At 51.6% G+C, this 16,274-nt stretch overlaps 2 protein-coding genes across 2 annotated transcripts; one reads left to right on the top strand and one right to left on the bottom strand.

Annotated features, from left to right (window-relative positions):
• Positions 1-964: 964 nt before the first annotated feature.
• Magi (membrane associated guanylate kinase, WW and PDZ domain containing protein magi) lies at positions 965-11,617 on the bottom strand. Its single transcript, XM_029111516.1, is given in 16 exon segments — positions 965-1,215; positions 1,422-1,790; positions 1,909-2,277; positions 2,379-3,010; positions 3,115-3,915; positions 4,032-4,596; positions 4,897-5,955; positions 6,129-6,187; positions 6,320-6,490; positions 6,639-6,906; positions 6,993-7,014; positions 7,016-7,086; positions 7,202-7,423; positions 7,511-7,624; positions 8,517-8,666; positions 11,458-11,617. Coding segments are annotated over 16 exon segments (5,283 nt in total).
• Positions 11,618-14,628: 3,011 nt separating this feature from the next.
• Positions 14,629-15,844, top strand: LOC100907424 (oligoribonuclease, mitochondrial). Its single transcript, XM_003743469.2, has 5 exons — positions 14,629-14,684; positions 14,780-14,899; positions 14,986-15,119; positions 15,264-15,388; positions 15,525-15,844. The coding sequence occupies exons 1-5, from the start codon at positions 14,672-14,674 to the stop codon at positions 15,643-15,645; spliced, it is 513 nt and encodes a 170-aa protein (XP_003743517.2). The 5' UTR covers positions 14,629-14,671; the 3' UTR covers positions 15,646-15,844.
• Positions 15,845-16,274: the final 430 nt, after the last annotated feature.

The following is a 16,274-nucleotide window of genomic DNA, read 5'->3' as shown; positions in this document are numbered from 1 at the left end:
ACAAAGATTGAAACAGCCACCCTCCCCATCGTCCTCTTTTCCCATGTCGGGACTCGTGTCCTACTCAAATCGTCGGGGTTGTGAGCTCGACCGCCCGAAGTACCCCGGGAACCTCATGACGTGCTCTCGGGAGACGTCGACCCCGTCAAAATCAGGCATGAAAGAGGATCTTTCCCATCGGGATCGGCTCTAAGGTTGAAGCATTTGCTTCTACAGGATCCGGGAGACGGATTCGCCATGCGGCAGCGAATATCACCGGAGCCGAATATGCATTCCATGATCTTGAGAAGTATCCCGCGTCGATCGAAATACAGTTTGTGCGCTGACATTGTGGCTCGGCGACGAACGTCGCCAGGATGCCGAGCTGAGCGATCCCATCGCACGCGGATCGACCACCCATCGATTCTTGAGCCAATCACGGGCCGGAGCGAGTTATAAGATTAGAAACTTTATTTTATTCGACAATCGTTCCAAGCTTGATATCCAGGTACAGTCACGACGTTCAACCGACGAAACAGGATCGGTATTTGTTAACTTCAATTGTATGATAACCGTGACATAATCGTGACGCGCACATGCACACCTGTCGGTTTCCACTCCTTGACAGAATGATCAAATAATGAAAATTTCCGATTTGAAATCCATTCGATTGCCATCTCTTGTCGAGTATATAACATGGAGAATTTACAAATGGCACAATTGCTCACTGCACAAATCATACACACTATATGTTGATGCAAGGTACGATGGAGATAAAATATTCGAGGCTTCTAAAATCCACATGTAGAGTCGATCAGCATTGGCTGTCCGACCGACTTAGCGTAGCGACCAGCTTGCGGGCAAGTATAGACTCGGAAAAGCACAACCATCATGGGGTCTTGGTCGAGATGAACGGCCACGAGAACGGTCAGAAACAGACTAGACTATACATGCCATCCGTAGCGGTCTGCTTGTACGCTTCCTTTCATCCAATCCACTGGCTGCCATGCGATCCATAAATAGGTTGCTGCTGATGGGGCGAGTGAAGCATCATGGCAGAGGGTGATCTCGGCGAACTCTGACTTATGGGTCCTCCAAGAGAATGTTGTGACAGCAGCGACGGTGGGCTCTCGACTGGAATCGGAAAATCGATGATTACGCTTGGAGCGAAAAAAAATTTCACCTGCCTCCGATCCTCGATGAAAAAGGAAGGTATTGGGAAGCATTGAACCAGCACTCTATCATTAATTCATTCATCTAGCCCTGAACTCTGTCATTATGTTGATCTAATTCTCTGGTAATGAGACCAAAGTTATTCTTATGATGAATCAAAGTTGAATGACTCATTCATTCATTAACCTAATTTTCCTTTTTAATAAATGGAATGTCATTCATTCATTTCGTAAACTGCCCGCGGATGACCCCGCGGACACGGAACGTACCGGATAGAGGCTGATGAGATGGCTGATTTGTCCGTTTTATTAATAGAGTCACAGTGTTTCCGCCTTGTCGAATCAAGTTGATCGCCTCCGCATGCGTCATGTTGTCGGTACAGATTCCGTTCACTTCCAAAATCTGGTCCCCAACGTGCAGCTGGCCGCTCATCTGCGCGGGTCCCATCTCCGCGATCCGGAGCACAAAGAGCGGCATATTGCGGAACTCGCGTCCCCCTCTGATCGAGAAGCCGAAGCCTCGAACACCTCTCTGAAGGACGACTCGACGGAACTCGGCCGGTCCTCCCGGTGATGCGGGCGGCATCATCTGACCCTCGACCAGAGAGCTGGCCGCCAGCATCTGGCTCCCGGGGCGTTCTGGAAATTAAGGAGGACTGTGTTCAGTTACGGATTTCCAATCGGTGCGCATCGGATTCCATAGAGTCTCCCGGTCGTTCGCCGGGCTCAGGGAGACCGTTCCCCTGAAATTCCTCACCGTTGAAATCTTCTGGACCGAGAGCTCTGTTTGTGCCGATGCTTGAGAGATCGTCCTGAATGGCAGATATAGCTCCGGCCCGAGGCGCAATCGTGAGCGTTACGGTCAATCCTGACACTTTGATCAAGTTGACAATGTCCTCATGATGCATGTCCAGTATCGAGATCCCGTTCACTGCGTGGATACGGTCGCCGATCTGGAGTTTCCCGCAACGTTCCGCAGGACTGCCCTCTATGATGCGACCGATCGTGGAGCCGCATTTCCCGACAGAGGAAATGATCACGAATCCGAAACCTTCGGTTTCGTGTCGCTCGACCGTTACGTTGTACGTATATCCGGGGACGACCTCGCTGCTGTGACCCGATGTATCTGTGGAAAGGATCGGAGTCAGCCGCCATCACGGGAACATCACGAGGCAGGGATCCCGGGCACGGGACATTCGGCGCGTACGATCTCACCGAGGAACTTACTGTGCAAATTCGTGAAGCGTCTGCGTAAGCCTAGAGTGACTTCGCCCGATAGAGCGGCGGCCCCCATGAGCTGAACGACATGGTGATGCGATGCGTTGGCGACCGAGTGTCCGTCGACGCTCAGAATCTCGTCGCTTGTAAGTATTTGACCGTCGAGGTCAGCTGCTCCCCCAGGTACGATGTGACCTATGGCCACTTGGGAACCTTCTTCTGTACCCCCGACAATGCGAAAACCAAAACCACTTTCCTGTCTACTTAAGGTCACTTGGAACTCCGCACCGTAAGCCTCTGGAATGTATCCCTGAACTGAAGGGACGATACTCTCAGGGTATCCTGTTGTCCCGTATATTGACTGCTGGCCGTGGTCGTACGACGGTTGGGGCGTAACTCTGTCGTTGTTGCCGTACAAGGCGTAGTAGTTCGCGTAATCTCCGTGGGACGATGCGACGGCTGAATGCGCATTTCTCGAAAGGTTGCGTTGACCTGCCGGAGTCGGGTAATCGTAATGCCAAACTTCGGATTTCGCTCGTACGTGTCCGTACAGGTCATCGTCGTAGCGCTGATTGTACGGTCCGGCGGGAACCATGGTCGTTCCGTAGATGCTGTTGCTGACGTTTGAATCGGTGACGGTCACTTGGGAGAAATTCATTCCGTTAATACGTGTGCAGACATTTGATATGAGCTCCATGTTCCATAGAGGCTGTCGTTCGACTTGTTCCATGAGGTCCATCGTCTATGATTTCCCGCATGGGAAGGTCGGAACTTACTGTTCGGCATCATTTGCGGACCTGTCCTTGGTGGCTTTTCAGGACACTCCCAATTTCTCGTGTCGACGACTGGCGTTTTCGGCCTCTGGATCACAACCTCTTTCGCGGAACCGTACAGGTCGGCGGTCGGTGTTTTCGAACGGTATTGCATCGCGCTCGGGTTGGGGTTGAAGTTGAATTGTGAGAAGGACGTCGAAGCGTGACTCCCTTTTTCGGAACCGGCCTCGTCCAATCCGTTCACTGGAGTCCGCGCACCGGTGGCTTGACTCTTTGATGTTGTGAAACCTCCTCGCTGCACTGTGACTCTAGCGGTAGAGCCTATCTGGCACTCTTTCAACACCTGCACAACTTCTGAATGGAGACGAGCACGCACGTCGCGTCCGTTGATTTCGACCAGTATGTCGCCTTCGGCCAAATTCTGACACCGTTCTTCGTCGAGGATCTTCTTCACCTTCTGACCGTTAGCCGAATCTGCGATCGTGAAACCGAAACCCGACGCTCCCTTGACGATCTCGACCGTCAAGTACTTGGGCGGTTCGAAGTCGAGAGCGCTGTCTTCGTGAAGACTGTTGTGCTGCTCGACGTTCGAGCTGCTCAGGACCGAAGACCTCTGTGCGAGCGTCGCCGAACCGCCGAGAGAACCTTTGCTGAGATCAATGTTTTGCATTTTCCGCATGACGGTTCCGTAGATGTTCTGGTACTCCTGAGACGCGCCAACCACCGATCGATTGATGAGACTTTCGTTATCTGGAAAAAAGTTGAGATTTTTACTCCGTGCAGTCGTTTCCGGAGATTGTTCCCGCTGGGCGAAGAGTACCCAGCGGACGGGGGAGAGGTCCCAAGAAGGGAAACTCATCGATGGAAAATGGAAAAGTTGGGGAGCTACGAACTTTCTCCTTGGTCCATCGAAGTGTTCGCCGTGACGGCTTGGGTGGTGACAATTTCCATGTTCGGATCATCGGGGTCGAAGGGCAGTTTGTAACCTCTGCAAATCTGAAGATGCACCATCTCCCCGGGGACTATCGACTGGAAGAGCGACACGACATCGCTGTGTGTGTAACCCAATACGCAAATTCCGTTCACGTGAACTAACACATCCCCGGTTTGAAGTTTGCCGTCGCTCCACGCCGGCCCTCCGGGAGTGATGCTCTTGATTTGCAAGAACTCTTCTGCCTGATGATCGTTGCCACCGATTATGGTGAAACCGAATCCGCGCGGACTTTTCACCAAGCTCACGTGAACGATTTCGCCGACGAGCTCCGCCGGATTCCTCGTGAAAACATACGGGAGTTGATACTGAGGTGGCAGCAGGGCCTGCTGATGGTTGACTTGAGAAAGCATTGTTGGTTTAGGAAGGGTCGGGGGTGGAATTTTTCTCGTGGGTTCCCCATCTGAAAGAGACGCGCAATCAACGAATGACGTTAGAATTGGGGTTCGGTAGGCGGAGTTTCCTCAAGGTCCAGATCAGGCGGGATAACGTCGTTGCGGAAAGAACGCGGCTGTCGGGACTCCAGAAGGTGAGTCGTCTACTTCTCGGGGTTAGTGGCATATCGGTTAGGTTTTTCCCAGCAAGTCTTTCTTTTGAGTGCGGAGTCCCAAAAATTGCAGATTTTGCGTGGTCGATTATCCTAGTTGTCAGTGGTGATAGTCGACAGGACAGTAGTGAGCTTGATTAGGTAATTCGGAAAACATTCACACATTCAGTCGTCATCACTCGAGAGGCCAGCGTGCAGAATAGTTCGTATTGTTACCGTTGTGAGCAGCGGGATGAGCACTGTTGAGCAGAATTTCGTCCGCCTCCACCACGCTAGTTTCTTTAGTGTGGTTTCCCCCATCCAGATTGTTCCCATTTGATTGAATACTCGAGCTGTTCTTGCTGTTTGAAAGGATCATCGACGAGTCTGCGAGTTTGTTGACTTCATTGTTTTTCATGTTCGTGCAACCGATGCCGTTGTTGTCTAGGTTCAGCTGCGGCGGTTTTCGGAAATCACTGAGCGATGCGTAGGTCTTGTCCTGGACGCAAGACGCGAGACACGGCATCAGAGCCAGAATACCGTCTCGACTATTGTTCATTTGGGCGTCGGTTTCATTAGCACCTTTCTTCTCCGAGTTGGTCTTGTGGAAATCCTCCTTGCTCATAGACACTTTCGAAACGCATTGCTTCGCTTTCTCGTTGTTGTTCGTCTCGTTGAGTTCGTGATCGCTGAAATCGAGCTCCTGATTTCCGCCGCTGGTGAAGACGGAATCGTTTTCGGTAGCCTGACTTTCGTTGATCTTCTCCAGATCATCTTCCGGGGCCTCGGGATGAGCACCGAGCGATACCATCCCGTTCTCCCGGTGTCTGTGCCCCTCGCTCATTCGGTATTGGGGCTCGTAAACGTTCGCATAGTTGTGTGTGGTCATCAAGGAGTTGCCCGATGCGGCATTCATCGACGTATAGATGTCCTCGGGTCGCTTCTTTGGACCGATGGTCGCGTAAAGAGGATCTATCATCGATGCACCATCGTCGTGTTTCCTCGAGAGCGTACTGGACTCGCTCCATTGGTTGTCGTGGCCTCCCTTGCGCACGACGGCGTACTGAGCGGACATGTCGCTCTTCGAGCGCGAGTGATGATTCGAAACGAATTGTTGCTGATGCAGCTGTTCGTTACTAGTTACTAAGGTGCCATGCATAAGCGAGGTGGAGGGGGAGGATTGCACAAATGTTCTTTCTCCATTCTCACCATGAGCTTCTTCCTCACGAGCCGAGGACATCGCAATCGAAAGTGTGCTGCCCGATGTATTAAGTACCGTATTGCCCGATATAATTTCTAAAATGGCGAACACGGACGACACAAAGCATTAAAAGTTAGCACTCACTCCACCATTCACGCAGTTAAATTTCTCATCGTGAAGCTAGGAACCAGCATCGGATCCCGTCCTCGGACGCTCGACCGGGGGATCGATACCGAGACGTCCACTTTATTTACGAATTCATACTCACGAGTTCCATCAGGCTGATTGACGAGGGGGCTTTCGTACTGCGTTCGTTTATTGATGTGGCTGCACGGGGAAAAAACGAGAACTCCGTTTTAGGACCCATCGCTTCGCTAGGAAATCGAATGGCTCTCCCCTTGAACATGCATGTAAGACAGCTAATTCCCCCCGACTAGCGGAAACTCTGCCGAAACTCACTCAATGTAATATGTGCCGTATTGCGGATCATCGATTCGCTCCCAGCCGTACGGAAGCTGCTCCATTTGCTCGAGCGGGGATCCGACCTGCGGAACATCTCGACCGTCGACGGACTCGATGAGGCCCCCACACAACCGAGGATCGTCCCATTGGGAAGTGTTTGTCGCCAAACTGAAATTATTGACCTCATAAATTACCGATGAGAAATCTCTTGATATGACCTCGGATCTTTTAGGCTAGATAGTAACAGAAACGGAAATTCTACGATCCCACTCGGGGTCAAACCGAGAAATTCCCTGAATTCGTTTGATATACATACTTGATGAAGTACGGCTCCCCGTGCTCGGTGTAGGCCTTCTCCCATTGAGGGGGCAAGGGCCCTAATTCATCGTCGACTATTGTTGTACTATCGAAATCACCATAGATTTCTTGCTGCTGCTGTTGATGCTGCTGTTGTTGTTGTTGATGTTGTTGTTGCTGCTGTTGTTGTTGTTGCTGCTGTTGGTGATGGTGGTGTTGTTGCTGCTTGATGTCTTTATAGTGCTCTCCCTCATTGTTATTGTTTATCGTGTTGAGGTTCTCATCGCCTCGGGTGGAGGAAGTATTCACACAGTTGTCCTCTTGTGTAGGGGCACTGTTGCTATTGTTGTTCAGTTTGTCTTGACTGCTCGACAGCTCGAGATGACCTCCACTCGTCGACGGTGCCATTGGCCACTTATTCTGGTTGAGGAATGCCTCAACGTTCGAGCGATTCCGTCGTCGTTTACCTGGATCGATTGTTAACAATTGAGTCACTGAATCTATTGACGGTCTCCCCGCTGAATGAACGTTTCCGCCGATCATGGGGTTCCGCTAGTAAGTATCTGGGTATCCAGTAGGTACCTTCGCTGCTCGGATGCGCTCCGGGCACGAGAAGCGGTGCTTTGATGGCACTTTTCTTTCCGTGGATCGTTATGTTGGGCAGTGGCGTGCCGTAGAAGTTCCCTTCGAAGACGCCGCTCTCGAGTAGTTCGCCGTCGAGCTCAAGACGAGCGAAGTCCTCTTTGGAAAGGAAATGGTAATCAACTCCGTCGACTTCACCCGCTCGCGGTGCTCTTGTCGTACCTTCGGAGAACGTGGAAAAAAGTTAGCCCGAATTCCTCTTCTCCGACATAAGATGCCTCTGCTCCTGTTGCGGTTGGAAATACTCACAGGGAACGGTTCGAATGTAGAGATTATCGCGGATCGTATTCTGGAGATTTTCTTCGGGAGATCCTTTCGTAAACTGGGAATTCAGGTACGTTCCAAGATCCGGATTCAGCTCATCTGTCGGAAGAAGAGTTCGAGTTCATGCGGAGTTCAGAGGAGTCCGCATCGAGGAACGGGAACGCGATCGGAATCAGAACGCAGTCTTTAGCCCAGAATGGATTTGCTCTCACTAAGCCGACGGGGAGATCTGCTCAGCGACGAGCAGTGCAGTCGAGATCACTGTTCGATTCCCTTTTCCACCCACTAATGATGACTCCCACTAGCGAGCGATTCCCTCGACCGGCCGTCATAGCAGCTCCGTTGTGAGAACGACTGCTCCGGAGCAACAGCGTGCTCTGAGAGAATAGACACAGTATCATATTCCGATGCGTTCTCATCGACTGTCCGACCGACCGACCGACCGACCCTCTGACTGATTGTTACGCAAGAACGTGTCGTTATCCAAGAGGCTGATACGATCGAGGATCGCGAAAGTACAAGACGCTTGTTCCACCATATCGATAGAGCAAACATTCTGAGTCTTTCGATCGGATCATCGGCTTTCCCCACCCGAGAGAAAAAAACTCGAACGGAGAAGGAAGCGTCCGATACTCTGTAGGGAGTGGACATTATTCTCCGACATCGAATACAAGCTGTCAAGTTCTCGTCCAGGAAGAATATTCAATCAGCGGGGAACAGACGCAAGGCACGACCAGACGAAGATTTCGGAGCTGCTACAAGAAGAAGGGGGTCTCACGAAATTATTCGGACATTCAAAGAGATTCCGAGTCACACTGAACACGTCGGAAGCACGACGGTTGCTGTTGCCGACCAACTCGTTATCCAAACAATTCCCTTCCACGCCGAATTGTAACCGGGCGTCCCGTCAGAGCAGATACCACTTTCTCTGGTCGGTCGTGATTCACGTCAGACACCGCAACGGTCAGTTTATAATACTATCTAGACTTACCCGAATGTATGAGCGTGAGTCCAATCGGTCGGTTGAGGTTAACACAGTAGTCGAAAAGCGTCTGGACGTCAGAACTCGTGTAGCCCGCTACGTTTTCCTGCTCGACCTCAAGGACTACATCTCCAGCTCGGATCGGATAGTTCGGCAACTCTGAAATAAACAATGACTCTTGAGAATTCGCTGCCGGAACGCTCTTCCAACAGGAACCGTGGGGGAGCTCCGGAACGCTCCCCGAACTCAAAAGTCTAGTCACCTCGACTCCGGAAAACTGAGACTCTTCTCGAGTACTCGAAACGAGGCATGATTCCTTCTCGCGCCCATCGACTGTGAGGTGCCACAGAAGTTGCTCAGCAACAGAGAGCAGAGGAGCCGCTTGGCCGGCTTTCTCTGACGGAAGGGGGTGGGGAGATGCCTACTCCACCCTGGAGCAGGTAGAAAAGAAGGACCCAAAACCCCAAAAGGGCGTTCCGATTCTCTGAGCTACTCGAGGAGAGAGAGAAAGGGAAAAGAGACCGGACTTTGTCGAGCGGAATTATTCAGTTAAAAATCAGCTCATTTGCTCTCGGTGACCGATGAAGAGAGCCTCATTGTCTGGCCCGCTCCGGGAGCAGGTCTCGAACGAGCCATCATTGTTCCATTCTGGTGCACTTTGCAGGGAAAAATCAGCTGCCGACTTTCAAGGAGGCATCACCGTTCGAACAAAAGCCGAAGACAAAGCAGAACCTGCCAGCAAAGACAGCTGTCCCGTATTTCGGGAATGGGGGAGCAGTAGCACCAGAGAACACCTCGACTAACCACTGGAGAAGCGAGCGGACGGGCGGGCTGGCTGGCTCACTCGCAGACGGGTAGGTAGACATATCGAAAAGAGTCGCGGAGCCGTGGAGAAAGCATCCAATTTCTCAGATTAGCATAGCCGGCTCCGAAGAATATCTTAAGCGTGCATTAGCACCGTTTTACACACGCGGAACGAGTCGAAGAGCCTTCGCGGTGGGATGAATTCCATGTCAAGTGACTTTCGGCTACTGGTTACAAACTTCGACCGTTCGGTGGCTCCTACGCCTGCATACGCAGCTACCGTAGCGTCGTCAAATCGATTTCGCATTGAATAAACAAATTTTTGGATGTCGATTCCCGCAGCGGCGATGCCGCTAAGAGTCAGCTCCCGGCTCAACTCACTGGACAAAATTTGAAGAATCACACGAGTGATGCTACCGCCTCGTCCAATAGATGGATAAAAGAGAAGAAAAGTCTTCCCCACTAGAATTTGAGGCGTTACGTCAGGCGATGAGGGATACTTTCCAAGGAAGTATTGCCAAAAATTCTCGGAAAATACACCAATCGACCGGCGGAGCGGCTCGCCGGTTGGTTGGCTAGCTGGCCGGGCGGCCCGTCGACTGTTTGCCTGCTCACTTCCACCTTCTATTTATCCACACATTCCGAGAACTTTGCTCCGCATAGACATATCCTTTCGTCGCGGGCCGATTCACAGATGTGTATTCCGCCACCGACTTCGCATCGGGAGTGAGCCGACTCAAAGCAGCCCAGTTGTTCTGGCTCCGGGCAAAGTTTATCACCCGGTTCTGTTGACGCTCGACAGCGCTTCGCAGCGGACGTATGTGCGTATATGATGATTCGATGCCCGGCGTAAAATGGAGCTTCGACTCATTCGCATCGACTACGCAGTCAAAGGCTCCAGGAATCGTTCCAGTTCCGCTCGGTGAGGCCGATCACCGAATTCGTTTTCTGCGGCCTCGCCCAGAGGCCGCGAAAACGCGGAAATCCATGTGATCTCACGATAACTCTCTAACGGCTCCGTGAGGGTCCCTGGCGGGAGTGTGGGTTCATGAGCATATCCCGAGTTTCATACTAGGGCGGAAGGTGAAAAGAATTCATCGTCGCAGAACATCACGTCCGTCGGCATTTTTCCTGTGTGTTCTGGCGAGCAGTCAGTCATCGTCGTTTATCTGTTAAGCTTTCGGTCGTGACGCGCGACGGCGGGTGTGGCACACCCGATAAACGATAGGGAAAAATCGAATTGGGGAATCTCCGACTTTCGGCTCACGACGTTTACTGTTTTTCTGGATAACGACTTTCTACTATTCCGATATTGCTGTTCTCTGACGCAGCGCCTCGAGTACTGAATTCACCCTTGGACTTCGGTAAAAAGCAGGAATGACGTCTCTGGTCGAGCTGTAACCCACCCAGAAGTGGGGAATTCTCGAAAGAACTTTCGATGTCGATGGGCGGCATTCCTTGGATCGCTTCCCCCAGGGACGAAGATGGAGTCAAGGAAACGAAGGAAAATATTCGGGAAGCGGTTCGAGTCATTCAGTCATTATTCAGAGTTCTCCGGCAGAGTCCAAGCTACTCTATCGACATCTCGCCTCTCAATCCGCGAATCCTCATCCGCGATTTCCACCGGAACGCTCCGGGTATCAAAGAATTCTCGAAGAAATTCTGACACGATCAGGCTCTCTGCACCTCGTTGCTTTGAGTCGTCGGAGACCCAAGCCGGGAATTGGGCTTTCGGCCGTACGTCAATCTGCACGGCGAAAGCGAAAGTTTCCCAAACAGATCGGGCAATGACTAATCGCCAAAGTAATTGTGACACACGACCGAGCGTCTAACCAATGGAAAGACGCCTCGGTCTTTCGGGCGATGTCGTCCGGCTCGACGGGGTCCATCAGACGACACATCCGCTTCCTGGATAACTTACTTATCGACAACCGTGGCATCGATGAAGACGCTGCAGAAAACGCGAGTACCGAATCGGCATCCTGTGCGTGAAAACGACCGCTGTACAAACATAGCTGACACCGGAGGAATTCGCCAGATCGGGTTCTCGCGTAACAAAACTCTTATCGCTCTTTCACCCTGTCATCTGTCTCACATCAGGCAGCCCGTAGATTCTTCGTCGCAACTGTATTCGGTGAAAGCTTACCATTCTCGAGCAGAACGAAACAGGCTTTCTCCGCTCCTCCAGTCGCCTTGAGCTCTCTGGTGTCGCTGGGTTTGAGGGCGACGTTGAAGGCCCCTTTTGGGCCCAAACGTACGCTTCCGGCACTCGAGGGGGTCTTCCCGCTATCCCCCGAGCGTTCCATTCAACATTTCCTGAAGTCCGCACGACTCTCGTGCATTGGAGCAGTTTTCATCAAGGTCTGAAAGCGAAAGTGAAAATTCACAGAAACTTCAATCGGGGAATTCTCCGGCGCTCTGCGAGCCAGAGAAATTTCCCTTCTCCATGTATCTCAACTGCAGGTAGTAGATTCCCGAGAACGATTGTGGGAGTATGAGCGATATCTCCCGTTCGGAGCCGCGATACCGGCTCTGCCAGATCTATCCGTCATGATCGAATTAATGAGAATCAGCCACAAAGGACCGTATCCGGACAATCACAAGGCGATCACGAGGTTTGCAACAGCGATGGCTAGCCGCATTCGGCTACTAAGAATCTGAATCCAAGAATAATCTAGCAGATCTTCAGCCCTGCTGACCACACTCTAACAAGAGAATTCGAGTCGTAGAACGCCCTATTGCGTTATCAGAACTAAACCGACGGCGCGGCGGTGATAAAATCTTGTGAGGGGCACACTGAGCCTAGCTGACTGAGAGGCAACATCACCTGGAGGGGATTCTGGCGGCGACGTAGAGCTGATTATCTTGTTGTCTCATAATGGGCGAGAAATAACTTATTCTCGGGAGATTTCCCCTGCATTCAATTCTGGAAAGTGTTGACGTGACGTGCTCTGGCTGATTAGCCAACAGAGCGATTCGATTCATTCCAAGCGAACTACACCGGGCTGCCAAAACTCAGCTCACAGCACATCGGGAATCGCTCATTACGCGTTCAGAGAATCGGAGGATTACGAATAATGTCTTCCGTATTCACACGCTTGTCAAAACTCGATTAGGATTGTAAATGAGATGCCGATGGCTCAGGACGGAATGAGAGACCGTGGTCTCGGGTGCGGAGTGCGGACTCATCGCGAAGCTCCGTTGCGGTCGACAGCCCGAGTGAAAATGTTCCCGGAATCCATACAGTCTACATTCCATTCCCGAACGCAAGCAAGAAAATTCCCCAGTTCTACGGTGCCGCTAAGAGATGAGCAAGAAGATTCCCAAAACAACAGCGGATGGTGCGGAATCTTGTGGCTGAACGAATGATTCTGAGCTTCTTCCGGCCCGGATTCCAGTCCCCTGTGGATACTGCGATCCCCGTTCGATTGTTCTAATGATATCGATTGATGGGATACACCGCAGAAAGAAGAAATCACTCTTTCGTAACGGGGTCAGACTTAACCGCGGCGAGCAGTACCTCAATACAAGACATGAACACGTATCCGACAGCAATAACGAGCGCAATAAGAGCATTCAAGCTTTACGATGGATCTTAGTATTGAATTAAAATGCCGAGAATAGGATTGCAAAGAGCCTGACGGAGCGCAGAGCGACAATGCTCAAGAAACGCTGTTCGAATACGGCACAGTGTACGTTGACGGGAGCTTTGTTGTTGTGCGGTCGTTCCCGTAGTAGTTCGTCGCCCAAGCGGAACCCCGGGGGCCCCTGGCCGGGCAACGAACATCAGAAGAAGCAGAAGCTTCGGATACACCTTGTTGTCACCGAAATCATCTCCAAACAACCCTATCGTAAAGGGAGGATGGACATCGATTGAGCCCACTGATGAAAAGACCGCATGCGATCGAGTATTCGAACACGAGTCCACCATCAACAAAACCATCCACCGTGAAGCAACAGGTCTCCGAACGCGGCGATCGCGTTGCGAGTTCGTCCGAGTATCAACAGGTCTCTCGTTGGCACGGTGGCTAATTCAGAGAATCGATAGAATGTCGAGACGAGCCCGAGGATGGAATGTCCCCCTTGCGTATGAATAGACGACACTTTCCAAAAGTCTTCGATGATTGGCTTGACCCAAAAAGCAGAACCGGGGGACTCACTCGGACACTAGAATCCTGGGACGCTGCACACGGATATAGTTCGAGAAACCGTCACTAGTCGACGAACTGAATGAGCACGGGCGATTCCTAACTAGCACTCCTGCACAAAAAACGTCATAGCGAACACAAATCGGAATCAGCCTCTGTGTCGGTGACAACAGCAGCTCCACAACTCCACAACTACAACTGATCTTCCATAGCCGCTGCTGCTGCCGCCGCCGCCGTAGCTCACACAACAGACACCACACCAGCCGCCAGCCAGCAGCAGCACACCATTCGTTTTCGTGAGTTTGGATAATGATGTCGATGATTTCTGCTGGGGACTCGATCAGAACGGGGCGGCTCCGTCTAACGCTTTTCGATTTCGGTACCCAGCATAGGTATTATGGAGAGTCATCCAGCCGCTTCGGATCACAGTGGATCACTCTGTCAGAATCATGCCTGTGTCGCGTCGTATCACGCAGAGGGCACGGGATGACAGTGAGATCGTTTGGCCCGGTAGTGAGCCGTCAGATCCTTTTGGATCAAGGTGAACCTGCGCGAAATCTTGGGGCATTTGTGAAAAAGGACTAACGTGGACCGTGAGGTGTGCGAGTCTGCCGAGATACTCTTCCAATCGACGAGAATCTGTGCGATCCACTTGGGCTCGACGCAGCCGAGAATCGGAATTGGAAATTGATGGAAGGGACCGCCCGATGGCGGTCAAAGCTCAAGCCAAGACCATCGATGCTATTGCCCACGGTCTCTCCTACCGCAATATTCAATCTCTGAGCGTTTTTTCGGCGGGCCTTATGCCTCTTCGTTTTACGCCTAGAATGAGAAAACGTGCACTGCACGCCTTCGTGAGCGAGTGTACCAGCGCCTAGATGTACGCCATACAATGCCTATAAGCGTACCGGAGCTGAGATGAATGCCCTAGGTCGTCCATCTTGGATGTTTAGCCGGGTCTGAAATCGAACGCGCGAGCGAGCCGGCAGCTGTATCCGGCTGAAGTTCGATAAATCCGAGCCCGACCGGGGGAACAGTGCTCCCGGACCTCGCATGTTGGCGTACTCGTTCAGATCATTGGGGTCTCATTTGCGGCGAGTTTCGATTGTGGGGAAGTCGAGAGTTTCGATTCATCAAAGGCTCATGTCGCATAAAAATAATGATCGAGGGTTGCCCTTGTCCGCGAGGGGTTCGAGGATCGTGTGGATCGACATGGAGATGACGGGTATTGGATAGAACTCGAAAATGACCGGCATTGAACCATCAATCATGTTCCTGTCTCGCTTCCCCTCATGTTCCTCATGCCCACCCCGGCTTCAGGTCTAAACCCCGACAAGGATACGATCATGGAAGCCGCTTGCGTGGTCACAGAGGCGGACCTCAGCGAGGTCGCCAGAATAGACAAGATCGTTGTGCACCACCCGTCGTACGTCCTCAACGGTAAAGTGTTAGGGCTCTAACTTCTCCAGTTCCCACAGCGAGTCATACTGTACCGTATGTACCATAATCAGTCTTCCGCTCCGCAGCGATGGACGAGTGGTGTAAAACAACCCACGGGAAATCGGGTCTCACAGCGGAATGCCTGCAGAGCACGCTCTCTATCCAGGAGGCGGAAGATCGGATATTGAAATTGCTCGTCGAACACACGAATCCCGGTGAGGTAAGGATCGATAATGTCTTCGGGTGCCCTGGCTCCAAGCAAGCTTGCCGAAGCCGAGAGATTTCTGCCCCGATTAAAAGAGACCCCGATGCACCGACAGAGCTCAGCGAGGAGAAAGTGAGATCGCTGACCTTCTTTTCCCAGGCGCCTCTGGGCGGGAATTCGGTTCATGCGGACCGGATGTTCATCCGGCGATACTTACCTCGAGTCTACGATCATCTGAATTACCGCATCATTGATGTCTCGAGCATCAGAGAGCTCTGCCACAGGCGAGTACGACCGTAGGATGAGCGGTTAGATGAGCTTGGTCATTAGCCATTGGGTTCTCCGCATTACGTCAAGGTGGGCAAAGAGTCCGGGAAATGGAGAGCTTCGATAGTAATGTATGCCGTATCGGATTTCCAGATGGAATCTTTCTGTGTTCGAGAAGCGCCCTCGGAAAGGGGAGAATCATCGTGCCCTTGAAGATATCCTTGAAAGTATTGAAGAACTCAAGTATTTCAAAGAGCATTTCCTGATCACCTGATCTGGGGATTGGGTCGCCCCTGCTCCGGATTATCCGACGGGCTGGGTGTTCCGCGGAGTGCATGCCGCATCCCGAGCAGGCGTCGACCCGTGGAGGAATCCATCTACTTAGGAAGCTCGCGAAGACATCAGCTCGGCGGGAAGAGGCACCCCGTAATCCGGAGGGGCTCGATAAGAATAAACATCTCTCGTTGTTCGAAGTACTTATGGTTTTATTGAATGTTCCAAGATGAATACACAATACTTTACTTTCAAACCAATGAGACCTTGGTTTACGAACGTCTTCAAACCATTTGATTTTAGTTTTGTAGTGTAGTCCGAGCGTCTTGCCCTTAGAACAGCATGATGCGCGAATATAATGGTAAATATATATCTTAATGCGGGGCGTGACTCTCTTGTCGTGATGTGAACGATTCGATAGACATTCAGGTGAGAAAAACATTCCACTTCCAAATCATTCCCCGTCTACGATTGAAGCCGTCAAGACCGGGACCTCGGTAACGGTCTCACGGAGAATTTAGCGCTACCGTCAAATCGTCACGTCAGTCGGCTTTTCCACCATCGGAAGTCCTCAACAGAGTAAGAAACCTGGGACTATTCCCCAGGTTAGTCGAAGGTTTTTCGTCATTT

The sequence above is a fragment of the Galendromus occidentalis genome, unplaced genomic scaffold (genome assembly GCF_000255335.2).
Source record: "Galendromus occidentalis unplaced genomic scaffold, Mocc_1.1 scf7180000077446, whole genome shotgun sequence".
Taxonomy (NCBI): domain Eukaryota; kingdom Metazoa; phylum Arthropoda; class Arachnida; order Mesostigmata; family Phytoseiidae; genus Galendromus; species Galendromus occidentalis.
The sequence above is the reverse complement of the archived record's forward strand: the minus strand, read 5'-3'. Positions and strand labels throughout refer to the sequence as shown.

Bases quoted from the DNA above. Each gene is read 5' to 3' on its own strand.
- LOC100907424 (XM_003743469.2), top strand. The intron at 14,900-14,985 runs GTAAAGTGTTAG...TCCGCTCCGCAG, and splicing joins CCCGTCGTACGTCCTCAACG to CGATGGACGAGTGGTGTAAA. The intron at 15,120-15,263 runs GTAAGGATCGAT...TTCTTTTCCCAG, and splicing joins AACACACGAATCCCGGTGAG to GCGCCTCTGGGCGGGAATTC.